Source organism: Strigops habroptila, chromosome 5, assembly GCF_004027225.2.
Source record: "Strigops habroptila isolate Jane chromosome 5, bStrHab1.2.pri, whole genome shotgun sequence".
Taxonomy (NCBI): Eukaryota; Metazoa; Chordata; class Aves; order Psittaciformes; family Psittacidae; genus Strigops; species Strigops habroptila.
In genome coordinates this window covers 74,346,714-74,362,386 of record NC_044281.2, presented here as the reverse complement: position 1 = coordinate 74,362,386, position 15,673 = coordinate 74,346,714, and the positions used below count along the sequence as shown (strand labels likewise).

Sequence of the window (15,673 nt, the reverse complement as noted above, 5' to 3'; positions counted from 1 at the left end):
ACTTGCATAGAATATTCTTTCTGGAATGTTTTCCAAAATATTAACAGAAGGGTAGGAATAAACCAACAAAAAAAATTTTGGTGAAGTCCAGGAATGGAGGAGGCAAGTGTTAAAATTCATGCACCCTGCTTTTTTCTCTCTTGGATATACAGGAAATGCAGCGAGTGCATGGACCTAATTCTCTCAACAGTTTATTATCATTTAAAGGGCAAATAATCAGTCCTTATTCAATATTAGTTACTCCGCTCTTGTTAATTGTTGATTTTCTGTCTATTTCTAAACCTTGCTACAAAATAACACTGTGGTTTTAGACAACAAGATGTATTTGTGTAGCAGTTCTCATAACCTAATGATAACAAAAAGCAAAGTAATGCCATCATTTCAGATGATGGCAAATTCGAGCTCTCCGCCAGGACTTTGAAGACTGATAACTTTACCCACTAGGACTTAGTCACAATGACGTCCAGTTTGATAACCTAAGGAAATATGTTACAAAATTAGTGCTTAAGATAGCCTTTGTATCAAATGCCCTGAAACAAGTGTCTTCATTCTTCATTCAGAAATGAAGAAGGCATTTAGCAGCCATATTTTGTAACTTCCATGTAGTGCAACATTGCCCAAGTTACAACTGTGCTTAAACAGGATCAGATGCTGACACTGTTCGCTAGTGCCACATTTAATGCACATTAAAACTCAAGGGTCACTATTGGAAGCCTACTGGAAAACACATTTCTGATTGCCTGTCCATAAGCATTAACACTCCATGCAACATCAGCATTAAGTACAAGTCAAATAACGGATTTATGCTATGATCACCTAACCAAAAAAAGTAGTGCTTTGCAATTTATTCTAATAAACCTTCACATAAATGCTTCCACAACATTAACAAAAGAAAGCAAGCTATTTAACAAATTAAAGCTTCTAATGATAGGTTTTTTCTCTGCAAACTAAAAATGTCCATACACGACTATTTGGAATAAAAGACTAATAAACACACTTACCTAAATACAGCTATTAAAGGTGCATATATTGAATCTCCATCATATACATACATATGGTCCCAACTACATTCTGTTGCAAAGTGATTAAATCTTAATCTTAGTATTGCGTTTGGGCTGAAAAAGGAAGGGGAAAAAAACCCACAATATTGATATAAAGCATTATTTGCAGAAGTATTGAGCTCATAGGATAAAGAACTTACAGCAAAATCAATCATGCAGCATAACTCTATTAAAACATTTTGAGTACTAAACATTTCAAAGAGAGCAAATATTTCACTTTACCTTAGAAGACTTAATAAAAATAATTAATAGAAATAATATCGTCAGTCCCAAGTCTAACAAACCCTAAATTTAAGAGACTGAAGTTTACCAGATTTTATCAGTATTCAGAACAATTACAATAACCCATTTTAATATAATAGCTTTACTTTAAAATGCCAGGACTATGATGTTTAAACAATCTTTTAAGAGAAAAATCACCTACGCGTCCTCATTCCAGTATTGTATTAGTTTTTGAAGATAAAAATCTTAACACACAAATTAAAAATAGCAAGCAATATTAGAGCAAGATATTGTTTTCTCCCTGCCCGCTTGTCCCCCCTGACACCTAGGAATCATATTTCACCACGTTTTAGTAGAGATCCAGATGAGGACTGTAAGAATTCTGAAAGAGGAATTTTCTCATATGACAAAATTAGCAGACTCATATTCCAACATAACAATTGTTTTCTTTCATTTCATTTTAATTATTTTTACCCCCTACTGACAGGCTCAAGTACAGTTTGAAAAACTGCTTTTTTGTGTGTATGAGAGATCTTTTGGGGAGCGCTCTTGTTTCATTTTAAGAAAGATTGTCTTATACATATGGGGCTTCCTTGTGCGCTAACATTTTGCAGTATGTTACTGGCTTGCATTACTCTTCCACATACTGTGCAGCACATTGCTTCCTCCAGCTACCCACTGTACCTCCTGCAAAGGGGAGGAACAGAATGAAGACCAACTTCAAAGCAGAGCTTGCATACAGTCCTGAGGCATGTTTTCACTTCAGCACAGTGCAGTGCAATGCAAATACTCCTGAGCTAGCCTGGGTAAAAAGAAAAGTCTGGCTGTGTCAGAAAGATATTCAGCTGTAGCCTGGCCACCTGGATATTGAAGTTTCTACTTAAATGATTTTGCAAACTACCCACAATTACATTACTGTGGTGTTTAAATACTATCTGCACGTAAGCAGAACAAAATTAGATCAGATAGACCATCACTCAACTGCAGCAACAGAGCAGCCATCTAAGGTAGTTGAAATTATGACAATATGAAAATAGAGAAGGGGGCTATTTGCTTCTAGAACATTAGTAGAATTCCAATCTTGCTAAATGCTTCAGTGAAATCCTCACACCATGACCTGGTGGGAAGAAAGTTCCACTAAACTTTAACAAATTTGTGCCTTTACCAGTTGAGCCATACCAGTGCATTCATCATTTCTTTGCGCACGTCTGTGTGTTTGTGCTGTATAAACTGAAACATTGGCAACAGACATGAAACATCTAAACTGTATAAACTGAGGGCATAATGTGATTTTAAAATTAAGTACAGGAGGAACACTAGAATGAAAGAGGAAATACTTTATAGAAACAGTAACTTTTGAGCAACATGGAACTGAATAATTATCCTGAGCCTGGAAGCATTCTGTACTTGAAGCCATTCCTGATTTATCACCCATATGAGTTAAATAAGATAAATAGGTAAGATAATGAGTTAAATAATAGGATTCTGTAACTGCATTTGGAACTTATGTAAAGGTACACAAACAGGCAACAAATTTATCATAGGGTTTTGAGAGCTTGCAGCACTGGCCAAATGCCAATGTCAGCCTAACTTTTGCCAGCAGTGTGAATGGAAATGGAATTTGGCCAGCTGAGCAATACTGAAAATCCTATTTCATTTTTGCTTCTTTTAACTTTATAGCATTTAAACAGAAAGAAGCAAAAAAAAAAAAAAAACCTGTTTATATTGTATCCAGATGAAGTTTCTACTTGAGGAGTTCCTTAGATCTCTAGAATACACAGTATCAAACTGTCAGAAAATGTAAGCTATGAAAATAAATACTTACTATCCTTCAATTAACCATGTACATTTAGTTTTATATTTATAATTTATTGGTCCATCTGTTAAATATCCAGAAGGTTCTGTTAACCTACAAGAGAAAAAAACAGTGCTTTAATAAACCAGACACAACACAACAGAAGACACATCATCAACATGCCATCAGATTCTTTCTGGCTGGAAAGAAAATTGAAATATTTGAAAGGGAGGGCAGAGTGAAGAGTCAAGTCTCTCTTCATGTTTCTTTTCACACTACTTTTGCTCTTAAAAATGAGAATTCTGGTTATTCTACATCACTGGATGTACATTCTTCCCCTCAGCAATCGCAAGACTTCTAAAATTTTCTAGTTCAGTAGCAAGCAAATACTATGTATAATTTAAATTCTCCTTCAGACAAAATGGATCCAAGCCAACATAAGGGTGTTTCTCTTCAAGAGTATTTTGGTTTGGTTTGCTTGTTTCTTTTACCATTGCCTTACAACTTACTTCTGAAATTAAACCACAGCAGCAGTGGGAAAACTGTTCTAGATCAACAGAAACTAAGGCATAAATTATTAATTTAAATAAGCATATCTGCCAGCCTGACCCTCTCTTATTCCTGGTCAGTGATGAGACACGGGAAAGCAGATCCACACCGGACTACGCAGAAACTAAATAAAATGCATATGAACAGCTATGAAAGGTCAGACCAAAACGACAACAGTAGCCCAGTAGCCTGTCTCTGACAGTGGATATAGAATCCCAGACTGGTTTGGGTTGGAAGGGACTGTAAAGCTCATCCAGTCCCAACCCCCTACCACGGGCAGGGACACCTTCCACTAGAGCAGGTTGCTCCAAGCCCCTGTGTCCATCCTGGCCTTGAACACTGCCAGGGATGGGGCAGCCACAGCTTCTTTGTCTCAACTGTTCTAATGTCTCAACACCCTCACAGTAAAGAATACTCCGTAAATACACAGTAAAGGATACACAGGAAAGAATTCTAATCCCTACAGATACTCCCTACAGCATTATACCACCTTCAACAATTTGCAGCCCAGAGACATTCTCAGCCAGAGGATGTTCCTTTCTATTGATTTTGGGTTAACACTTCTAGGAGTTTGCCCATGTTAATGCAAATAAACTAGCAGTATCTAGATTGCCCTGCAGGAATCATTTCCATACACATATGAAGACACATCTCAACTGGTTTTGTCCTCTCCACAGAGGTCTGGTATTAAGATGAGATGATGAACAACACTACCCAATTCACATGCTTTATTCCACTCAAAATGTAATGGCCTGTGTTGTTTCCCCCCTCTTTTCTCCACTATCCTCTGAGAAATCCTTGCTCATTACCTTCGCTGTTTCTTCGTTATTCTCCTATATCCTGAGATGCAGAGATCAGCATATTGTGTTCAAGATGCAAGTGAAACATGAATCTGTATAGTATTCAAATAATGATTTCCACTTTGCTCTCTATTCCCATCTTAACATTTTATTTGCAATTTCAACAACTACTATTCTGACACTTTAAACACAACTAGCTGTTATAGCTTTTTTCTGAGTGATAATAGGTGGATTAAGATTCTTTACAGAAATTCATTTAACAGAAATAGAACCTTTTTCCTCCATTCATCTATATTACTTCACATTAATCTACACAGAGCAATAAAATCGCAGATGAAATTCAATAATCTATTAACATAAAAGCTTTCTAAAAGAGTTTAGTATCTTCAGCGCACTGTCACTTCACTAATTTACCCCATTTTGTGCATCCTTTATGATTATGTTCTATAGCTCAGGCCTTAAACACTCATCTCTGGTGGCCTTACTCCACTGGGAAAATTGACCATCCTGCTCTTTAAAATTTTACAACAATGACAACAAATAGAAATACACATTCAGAAAAGGCTCATTTCATCCACTGCAGTGTGGAAAGATAATCATTAAGAATAAGTATCACATATTGGGTTTTTTCCGCTTTGTTTCAGTTTTTGGGGTGGGTTTTTTTTTAACTAAATCAATACACTAGATCTAAACCCAGAGACCACACCGAACAAGCTGACCAAATCACAGCTAAGTTTTCTCACCAGGAGTCCAGCTGACGAGGAATTCAGTATCTGCTATCCTGCTATCTTTGAAACTGTATACACCAAAAATATTCCCTACTTCATCTATTCAAATTACTTACATTTGAACTCGTATCAAACACTAACTGCATATTTCTTAACAGAGATGTAGTAATTCTAAGCATAAAACTATAAACATGTGGAAAGGAAATAAATACAAGGGAGCATGAAAGAATTTCTGAGACAAGTTCCATGCAAACTATTAGGTTTTTAAGCAGTTCCTTCACTTGTCCTACAAGAACTTGCATCAGTTTAGGCACATTGTAAGCCACTCTGTTCCAAACCACTGGTAGTTTGAAGATCTTTACTCCACACATTTTCCTTTTGATGAAATGGGACAAAGCTCTCTAATATGGGGAGCTGTTCTAATAATTGTACTTTGAAACATTGTCAAGGTATAAAAAGCACCCAAGTATTTGCTTTTTCTGCATAAAACAAAGAAAAACAGATAAACAACTGGTAAGATGAGCAACAGACTGAGAGAAAGCTTCTCTAATAAAACCTGATACACTGAGCTGGTCTGAACGCTGCAGTACCCCACTCCCCAAAAGCACTGGTTCCTGGGAAGTGCTACACAAATGCTGGTGTAGCTCAAAGCAAAGCAAAGACTGATGAGAGGCATGGCTGGTAATTCACACTCCTCCCTGCTGCACACTGGAGAAGCCACAGCTAAGAGGCTAACCGTGCTCCTGCCTAGTGCTCTCATGTGAATCAGGGCCTGGCCACAGGATACTTTTGTTTGAAGAAAGAAGAACATAGTTTAAGTTTATAATATTTCTTATTGCTGAGCAACATCAACTTAACCTAAAAGTACACTTTGATGTTTACACACATGAGAAAAAGGTTTTTCAGGGCTATTTCTGGCTTATATTAATATAACATTAATTATATTGTTTGGACAATACTGAACATAATATCAACATATATCTTGGAGGTCTAAGTTACACATCACTGATTTTGATACAAAGTTAATGATGCTTGGCCCCCTAGCAGAACCTCAGTAAAGCTGATTACAGGAGCAGATCCTATGTTAGAGTGTGTGCTAGACCGAAGTAATTAATTTATTAAGAAAAGGCAGTAATGTATCAAACTCCAATCAAAATAATTGTAGTGTTATTATATGGTTTATATACAGACGTAAAGTCTTACATAGCAAGCCAGAGAACATTTATTTTGCTGTAATAAGTGTGAAATATCACCAGTACTCATTTGCAGTCATGACCATTGCCTTCTTAGTAGCTGTATAATGCAGTGGAGGTGACTTACAAGAGTTGTTTTTATTAGATCAGCCCTTTGGCACTAGTAAAGCGCAAACAATTTCCCTTGTCACCTAGGCTGATAATTTTTTGATAAATAGTTTCTTTCAGAAGAGTAGATACCCTCTGAAGCAGCTACTGCACTTTGCTGAAAAAAAGTAAAGAATAAATAAGAGCACGACATCGCGTTGCAATAATGGTTACGGAAAACGGGAAGATAAAGGGGCTGTTCTATTTAAAATAAATTCATAGCAAGACAGAGTGGTATTACTGTAAGTTTCTTGAATCATACCAAGAACTTTTCTGTATCATTTTTCTTTCCCAATGTTATCAAATACCAAATCCCATAACTAACACATGGATCAACAGTACTACTTTCACGTAACCTCTTACCAAATCAAGGACAATATTCTCTACCACATAAAGCTAGGTATTCATAGGCATAGTTTTCCTCTGTGACTAACAGGGATCCTGTCGAATAACCAAAAACCAGATGGGCCAACATGACAACACACTCTTCAGTAACAAAGTGGAATAGCCAGAACGATGCCTACATGACGCACCCCATTCCTTGCTCATTGCTGAGAGTGCATAAAGGATGAGGAGACAGCCAGAACAATTCGTGTGGCTGCTTACCCACCACAGGTTTATCACACCCAGACTCCAGCTTTCTAAACAGAATGCACAGGGGAACAGCTGATGTTGTATATTGTCATTCTGTCATTTTAAATTGCACGTCAGCTTTCATAAACACCACAATATTTTTTTAGTTGGCAGGGTTATAATCAAAGCCTATAAAGAATTAGAGGTGTGCGCCAAGAGAACACTTCCCTTCTCTGTATATTGTAAAACACATCTACCAAATTATAGACAGAAGTCAGGATGCTGCACAACAAAGACATTCAGAAGCCTTATTGACAGATTAGTCACCAAGCTAATCAGTCTACAATAGCTTATGTGAAGGATAGATGGCACTATAGGTTGTTTCATCTAGCAGACAGACACACCAGAAATGCAAGAGCTAAAGGCTCAAGTCTACACAAGGCAACCGTAACATGCAACAAAGGAATATCTATCTATATTCCCCTGGAGTATTACTGCTGTTATAAAACTATGGCAAATACAATTGAGTTAGAATTTAAAGTGGTAACATTTATATTTATCACTGCAGAGACTTTAAATCAAGACTGATGCATTTCAAGGAAAGAGAAAAGTTACGTTCTAGTTCAGTCAGAAATTATTGGTCCAAATGAAGCATGAAATCTATGGCCTGCAATACATAAGATGTCAGAGCAGGTTATTAAAATGGCCCTTCCTGGCTCTAATATTTATATATCTGTGAAAAATGCAGTCATGCCATTTCCTGTATCTTCTAGCAAAAGAACAGCGTCGCCAGATCTTTCAGGCAGGGGCACTAATTTAAATCAGAGAAGCCATTGGGTATTTTCTGTCATCAGCCTCAAAGATCCACAAAACTGCTGGTAGATGGGCAGACAGAGGTCTGATTTATAATACAGGTATATAGGAGAAACAAAGAATAAAGCACATTCATAATATTACAACTATTCACTGTGAAATAAAAGCAGCACTTATGAAGAGGTCCATTTTTCTCTGTATTACTTAGTGTCACATTTCAGAATTCTATGAGGCGCTGGATGATTCTGCAATTCCTACTTCAGATCTGAATATAAGGATCAGAGCATACTTTGCTATATGGGTTTATCTCAATATCAGTATTTTTGTGTCGGTCAAGGATTATACTCTCCATTGCTGGAAAATTTTGCTTCATCTCCTACTTTATGAAAATTTATTGCATTTAAAAGAAAAAACTGTGAATTCAAAGAAACTGTGATTCAAAGTTTTAAGATCAAACCCTTCATAAGTACAAGTAGGCAATCCTCCTAGCTTGAGATCTTGTGTCTAACCCTCACAGCAGGGAAAGAGGCTCTTCACATACGCCAGGTAAGATCAGATGAACACATTGAGAAAGAAGGAAAAAAAACCACGGACCCCCTTTGTAGAACAAAGTAGAATCAGTGATACCAGAAAGGAACACAGAAGAGATCAAGAGGACATTTCTCATACTAAAATCTCAAGTGATAGACTAAGTAGGTTTTTTAATAATTTTCTCCAAAAGCAAGATGTGAAACACAGTATGTTCTGAAAAAATCCAAAGCCAGAGTTTTGTTTTCCAGGCATGAAGCATTGATCAACACCTGACAAAAACCTTATGAACCTGCATTTGATTTTCCTCCATTTATACGTCTATTGTAGAGCCTTGCCGTTGGCTAATTTTTTTCCACAATGTATATGAAACCAGAATACGCTGCCATGCTGCAGCTCTAATTTTTCTTCAATGACTAATCAAGAGGCATAAATACTTAATACATTAAGAAAATATTTGCATATGCCAGTCACACTCCTATACCGGGTACACACTGCTTTGCGTTAACATAAGAACATATATTTAGAAGCAGTAAGGACAACAATTTTTGATGTGCCAACAATCAAAAGCATGCTCTTAAACAGGCCCCACTGACAAAGAAACAGTTGCTTTTGTAAGGTGTCCCTACTGCTTAATTCAAGTATTCAGTTCCTCCCTCTAACTTAACTTCAAACAAAACCAGGCTCCAAAATGATCCAAAAATCCCAGAGCAGTAAAATGAAGACTATAATACAACATTTTTTCCCCAGAAGAATATATTCTGTATTTTGAGAAGCTTAACACTAATGTGTGGCACAAGTTTATGTTTTTTCTTGAATAGTTCGGTTCTGGGTTTGGGAGGGGGAAATTTTGTTTTGGGGTTTTTTTTTTTTTGTGTTGGTTTTTTAACTCCAACAGGTGTTTTCTTTCCCCTTTTACTGATTCTGAGAAAAACTGTTATTCAATGGTACATTTTTATTAACTGTCCCCAAAACTACTGAAAGAATAAATACAAACTTCGATGGCATCTTACTTAAGCAATGCATTTTCACCTACATAAAAGTTAGAAATAAAAATCTGTTTGCTTCCTTACACTACATTATATGATATAAATTAACAAAGCATAGACCATGACAGGTCATTTGGAATAGGATATCTCAATGTGTGACTGTGAGACTTAAAACAGAATCTATAAAGTGACTAGAAATAACAAAATGGGGGCACAGGCTTAAGAACAATTGGTCAACAAACCAATGTAGAAAATATAGTAACATTGTAATCCTAATATTTATTCTATTGTAAATCAAAATCTTGTGGAAACACTGTATGAGACTACGTAAGGATTTTCTTCTACCTCCTTACAGTGTTAGGTGGTACTTGACCTTTTTTACCCAAAAAGCCTTTAATTGCCATTCAGTTATAACACTCCCTAACGCCTGTCCCAAAGCAGGATCAACCATACTGAAAATCTTTCTTCACAGTTATTGGTCTGATCTGTTCTTAATAATTCCAACAACAAAAGTCTACAATCTTCTTAGGCAATCTGTTTTAATACTGACTTATTATTAGAAAGCTTTTCTAAATGTCTAACTTAGTTTTTCTTACTTCAGCTTAAACACATTACTTCCTGTCTTATCTGAAGAGGACCTGGAAAAGAGGTAATTCCCTTCCTCTTTCTGCTTACATTTCATGAACATCTGCCTTCAGGCTTTGCTTCTCTGAATCAAGCAATTTAATGTAACATTCCTCATGCATCATTTTTCAGACTTCCCTCCTCTACAACTTCTCCAATTCATCTGCATCTCAAAATGGTACCTACTAGTGCAGCTGTAGTCTGACCAGCATAGCAACCACAGAAGAATTATTTGAAGTCCTTAACGTAGCCAGCTATCCTGAATATGAGTAGCGGAATAACTGCCTTTATGTGCGCTGATTTGTACACAACCTGTAATTCCCTGTGACTGCTAAATTCCTCCGCAAAGGGCACTAAATGGTATTACTCTAGTTCATCTTCCTGGGGTTAATTATGCCCACTGAAGTGTAGAAGTTCGAATCCAATTCCATCAGTACCACTTTTTTTCAGGCAGTGTTATACGGGATCAATGCAGTTTGCATCGTCTGGAAGTTGCTGCAAGGAAAGTTTCATTTATAATCACTTTCTCAGCAGGAAAATCTATTTTTGTTTCTGTGATATAAGCGTTCACTTAAAAGATGGTAACTGCTGGCCACACTGCAGAGTGACAAATCCTACTTAAAAAAAAAAAATCAATGGACTCCACAAGAAAAGATGAAATTCCGTTTGTGTGTCTCTATCAAAGTTCTTTCCTATATTTTCCGTAACAGCCATTTTTCTATTACTCACCTATGTCAACAGTTTCTGAATTATGATTCATATTCATTATTCATTCACCTTACAAAGCACTAAAGTCAGTCTTAACAAAAATTAAAATTCAAGTGCACATGTGTAGAAGGTCTCCATCATGACAGTTGCATTAATTTTGTACACTCTAATGTAAGTCATTCACCAATTACAACCCAGTGCTACAGTTTGTGTTGGTTGAAATGAAGCAGCAGCCAGACATCAGCATTGCTAACTAGAGGCACAAACAAGGTTTTCCTAATATTAAAGTCCAGGGAAAAATATTGACATGCATACAGAGACGAGCTTCTCTACTTTTTCTGCATGTAGAGAAATTTCCCACTTAGTTTCCAAGAACAGCGTATGTCAAAATGCTCTATTTTAAGGGGGATTTTGACAAATTAATAACAGAATTTTGTATGAACAGAGGCCAAGAGACGAGGTGAAGAAGCAGCACAGTAATCTCTTCCACTGCTCAAATGATTAGACTATTCTGATTTAATGACCCGATACATAAATAGAGCAAATAACACTACTGAAAGCATAGCTTCATAGCACAGGTCTTCAGAAAGGATGGACTCTATCTTCCAACTGTTCTTCAGAGTAGATACACTCATTCTTTAAAATTCTTTAAAAAGCCATAACTATGTAAAAACAAAAAAATCCAAATGCTGATTGCCTTGAGTCTAAGCAAAGAAACACATGATTTTCTCTACTGGTATCAAGTATTTGCTTATTTTTATTACTATGTAAATGAAGCCAGATTTTGGAATAACAGAACTTCCACATACATAGAGAAGCAATTTTTTGAAAGGGCTCAAATCTAAGAAAAAAATAAAGATAGCAACGCCTAACAAGATCTGTTCTGCCAAGACACTAATACAGCATGAGGAAGAATAGCAGAGTGCAGCCAGCGTGATAAACGCTTTAGGAAGCTGACTGAAGGGAGAGGCAGCAAGGAAAAATAGATCAGCACTCAGAAATCTGTCACCAAATGTGTTATTATCCTTCAGTGGATTCTTAACCTTTTTGAATAGTGATATTCACATAATGTAACAAGGAGAAAACCACACAAAGATTTTTAACAAATAACTTGTGTTATCTTCAGAAAAACTGCTCCGTACCTATAGCTCTCATTGTGCCACTTTCCACCTCTAACAAATACAGCAGACATCCATCAGGAAAGAATTTTTTTAATACAACTTCGAAAGCACCTCATTTTGTATGAGAGGAACAAACAGAGATTCTTAGAGTGACAGCTTCATTATTTAAACACAGGTAGCCACATGCACATTTTTCTGTGAAATGGTTGATCTGTCTTCCCAAGGTTTAACCTGAAGCCAGAAAATACTTTCTTAAATGCAAACCTTCCCATTTGGGGCACAGCGAGGAGGGCTGGTATGCTCCATTTTCAGAAACCCAAACTACTAAATACTGTATGACCCCCAATCATTTAGAAGTTATCAACACCTAAAAAAGTTTCTATGCAATCTGGTTTTAGACAGATGGATTTACATGCAATATTTACGGAAAGTTTCTATAAAATTGAGTGGAGTTGAGTCAATCTACAGAGTTCAACAGTGAACCACATACTTTCCACAGAATTGCTATACCAATTAACAGTTCAAATCTTGCCAATATTTTCCAGGTGGCACTGGTCCTCTTCATCTCCCTTTGGAAATCAGTGCTTTTTAAGAGATACTGCAAATAGCACAATATCCTCCACTGACCTGGAAAAAAAGCTTCAAGAAATATAGCTTCATCTCTCTTATATGGAATAATACACACCTTTGGTATTTCCTATCTTAATATCATGGTTGGACAAAATTATATGAGACAGACATCTGCTCTATTAGAAATGACCAGGCTAGTTCATAGATGTCATCCAAAATTGTGCATATCTATAAGTAGGCCTGCCACTGATGCATTCGATACGAGCACAAGACATCACACCTGTACCGCTATCGCATTTCATTATGGCTGCAAATGCTACTTTAGATAGGAAATCCAAGCGGTTAAAAAGCTGTAGAAAAATTATTCCTGTTTCGAATCAGAGGCAGAGCATCTACCCAGTTCATTGACTGGACCTCTTGAACTCACATTTTCGTGTCATGATTACTCATTTTCTCAGAAAAAGAGTAAGATTTGAAACAGTCAAAATTCTCACTATTCAGTCTTGATGCAGAAGAATATTAGCAGCAGGTTCAAAAGTTTTCTCATATATCCCTCTAGATAGCTCCTATTCAAAGCAAATAGGAATTACAAAAGAATGTGCCAGGAAGCAAGGAGATACCTCATTGCTCTAACATTTCACAATGTTCATTTCAGCCAAGAGTTATTTTTATGGCCAAATGTTGCCAAGATAATGAAGAAATAAATAACAAGCCAAAAAATCCACACTCCACCAGACTGAAGTGGTTCTATTACTTTTTTCCTACCATATTAATACTGTCTCTTTTTATTTATAAAAGTTTGGAATATGAATAGATTGTGTTACTTTAAGATTACCCTGAAGTAACACATTATCCTTATGTTACCCATAGAGGTTAAAAAAGTTACAGTTTAGGCTTCTTTAGTTGGTACGCTCTTTTTTTCTGGGTTTTATTTTCTACAAGGCAGCTCTCCATTTCCAGAAGTAACATGGTTGAGTGTATTTTCTAACATATTATTTACATTATTTTGTTACTGTCTTTCACTTTATCTCTGCTGCCTAAAACAGATTTCAAATCAAGTAGTTTCTACGTGAGATTGTCTGCAGGTTTTGATTTAATCACAAGATTAACACGAGTGAAGGATAAAGTTACATGAGGTTTTACGTATTTGTATGTACATTAAACATACGTACGAATATATCTGCATACTGAGCCATATATATGTATTTCCTAAGACTTCTATAATTAATCAAACATGCTACAGTATCTTAAAATGTGGGGCACAAAGCACAGACACAATGCAGACTGAGGTACTTGGCAAAAAGACAACGCACTGTGCCAGTTTTTCACTGTACATCACTATAAATCTCATTTTCATTTGTGACCTAGTTCAGGGTTTTAACTTAAGCTTCCTGAGGTAACAGCCCAACGCTCTAAATCCAGTGTATCACCTACTCCTGAATTTCTCATTGTCTTTTCATGGCAAATTTCTAATAAACACCTGTGCTCAAACAGAAGTAGCTATTTCTACCATCCAGTCATTTAGACTGATTAATACCCAACCATCAACTTGTGTGTTTGTTAAGCACAACTTTGTCCTCACAGGAAACTGCCTCCTACCATAAGGTTGCAAGCACCAGCTCCCACTGCCTATATTAATTCTAAAGTTATCCAAATGCAGTTAACTTCGACAGACACACTCCAAAGAAACACAAACCCAAAGACATCAAGTATCTTCTTAGCATCCCTAAGACTACACCAACAGACGTATGTTTCATTTTATATTTTATATGATTTGTTTGATTTTCAACACTTCAGCATCCTAATTCAGTTTTATTTTTATATATATATATATATATATACGTAAAAACCAGCAACTTCTTCTTCCCTTCCACCTCCCATTAGCACACATGCTGCTTCACAAGGAGCTCTCAGTCCTTGAACACAACCTCAAACAGTAAAAATGTTGAGATAAGAAGAGATAATAGTTCTTTTTAAAGCTGAATTGATTACTAAATTCAAATGGCTGGTTGCTGACTTCGTTTCAAGTACTGTCTTTTAGACAATTGTATAGATAATCACTTACTGTCTGACTTCTGTGGCTGTAGCAATTACCAGGACATTACACATTTGCTTTAAATACAAAGCACATCCCTCTTTTTGCTGTAAAGAAATAGGAATGCCTTGTAATACCAGAGACATGAATGCCATTATTCACTTTGGGGACATGAAAGATTCTTATCAGTAATAAAAAAAAGCATTATTTTAGAACACTGCATTTGTGGCAGGTGTCATTTTACTCATATTTTCTGCTTGACTGTTTGCAACTTCCAATACTCCCTCTAGAAGTGGATGAAAAGATATAAGAAAGGAAAGACCACAATATTTTTGAGTCTTAACTATTGCAGCTGCCAGTTTCAAGATCAAACATTTCAATGGTACAGGGGCTTCAGTTCTTTCTGTTTGGATGGGGCGGGGAGAAGGAGGGGGTTGTTGGGGTTTCTCGGGGTGAAGGGTATCTTTAGCCTGCAATTTGTGCTGGTTTTAGACGCAAAACCTGCAGAATTAATGAAATACTGAAGTTTAAAATCACAAACAGAACCTGTTAGCAATTTTAGCTTTGAGCTCACAGTCCCTCAGCTGAAATGAAACACCAAGAACAACTTGCAGCTAGTGATAAGAAGTGTTAGAAGACAGGGGAACACGGAGAACTATGTTACATCCATCAGTTACTGAGCTAAATACAACTTCCTATTCACCGAACTGTTAACAGACGACCTGCTTATGCAATGGTTTTGCATCTCCAAAGCTAGTGTTGTGAAATGTCCTGACAACTTCATAACTGCACAAGCCTTAGACCCTTCAGAAATAAGTCTTAATTTGCATTACATACATTCAGAGCAATTTTGTTGGGATTTGGGGAGATGATATTGGTGGTGTTTTTACTGTCCGCAGAAACACAACAGAATAAAATCCAAATAAATCATGCTATTTAAATTATAATAGCTTTATTTTTCCAATATTTTCTCTCTTATCTCACTTTTTTTTCCTTGCCTTTTTTTGCAATAAAGACAAAATAGTGGCAAACTACCAATATACAACACAAAACTAATGGGAATCTCTGAAAGGTGGTATAGACATTTTTAAAGCTTTACAGCAAAAAAAGACCCAGCCAGCAAAAGGAACAAGTTGCATCCTGCAAACTGACCCATGCATGTGCATTCCTGTAGGTCTAATGAGAAAATTCAACTGAGACTGCACATGGTACTCCAT

At 36.5% G+C, this 15,673-nt stretch overlaps 1 protein-coding gene across 5 annotated transcripts in view; it reads right to left on the bottom strand.

The window, feature by feature from the left end:
• ATRNL1 (attractin like 1) overlaps positions 1-15,673 on the bottom strand; it is a 513,588-nt gene that overhangs the window by 468,250 nt on the left and 29,665 nt on the right. For all 5 annotated transcript variants that reach the window (XM_030487970.1, XM_030487973.1, XM_030487971.1 and 2 more), the window contains exons 2-3: positions 3,109-3,192; positions 1,002-1,115 (exon numbers count right to left, since the gene is read on the bottom strand). In XM_030487970.1, the coding sequence (XP_030343830.1) occupies positions 1,002-1,115; positions 3,109-3,192 (198 nt within the window). The remainder of the gene's footprint in view (positions 1-1,001; positions 1,116-3,108; positions 3,193-15,673) is intronic.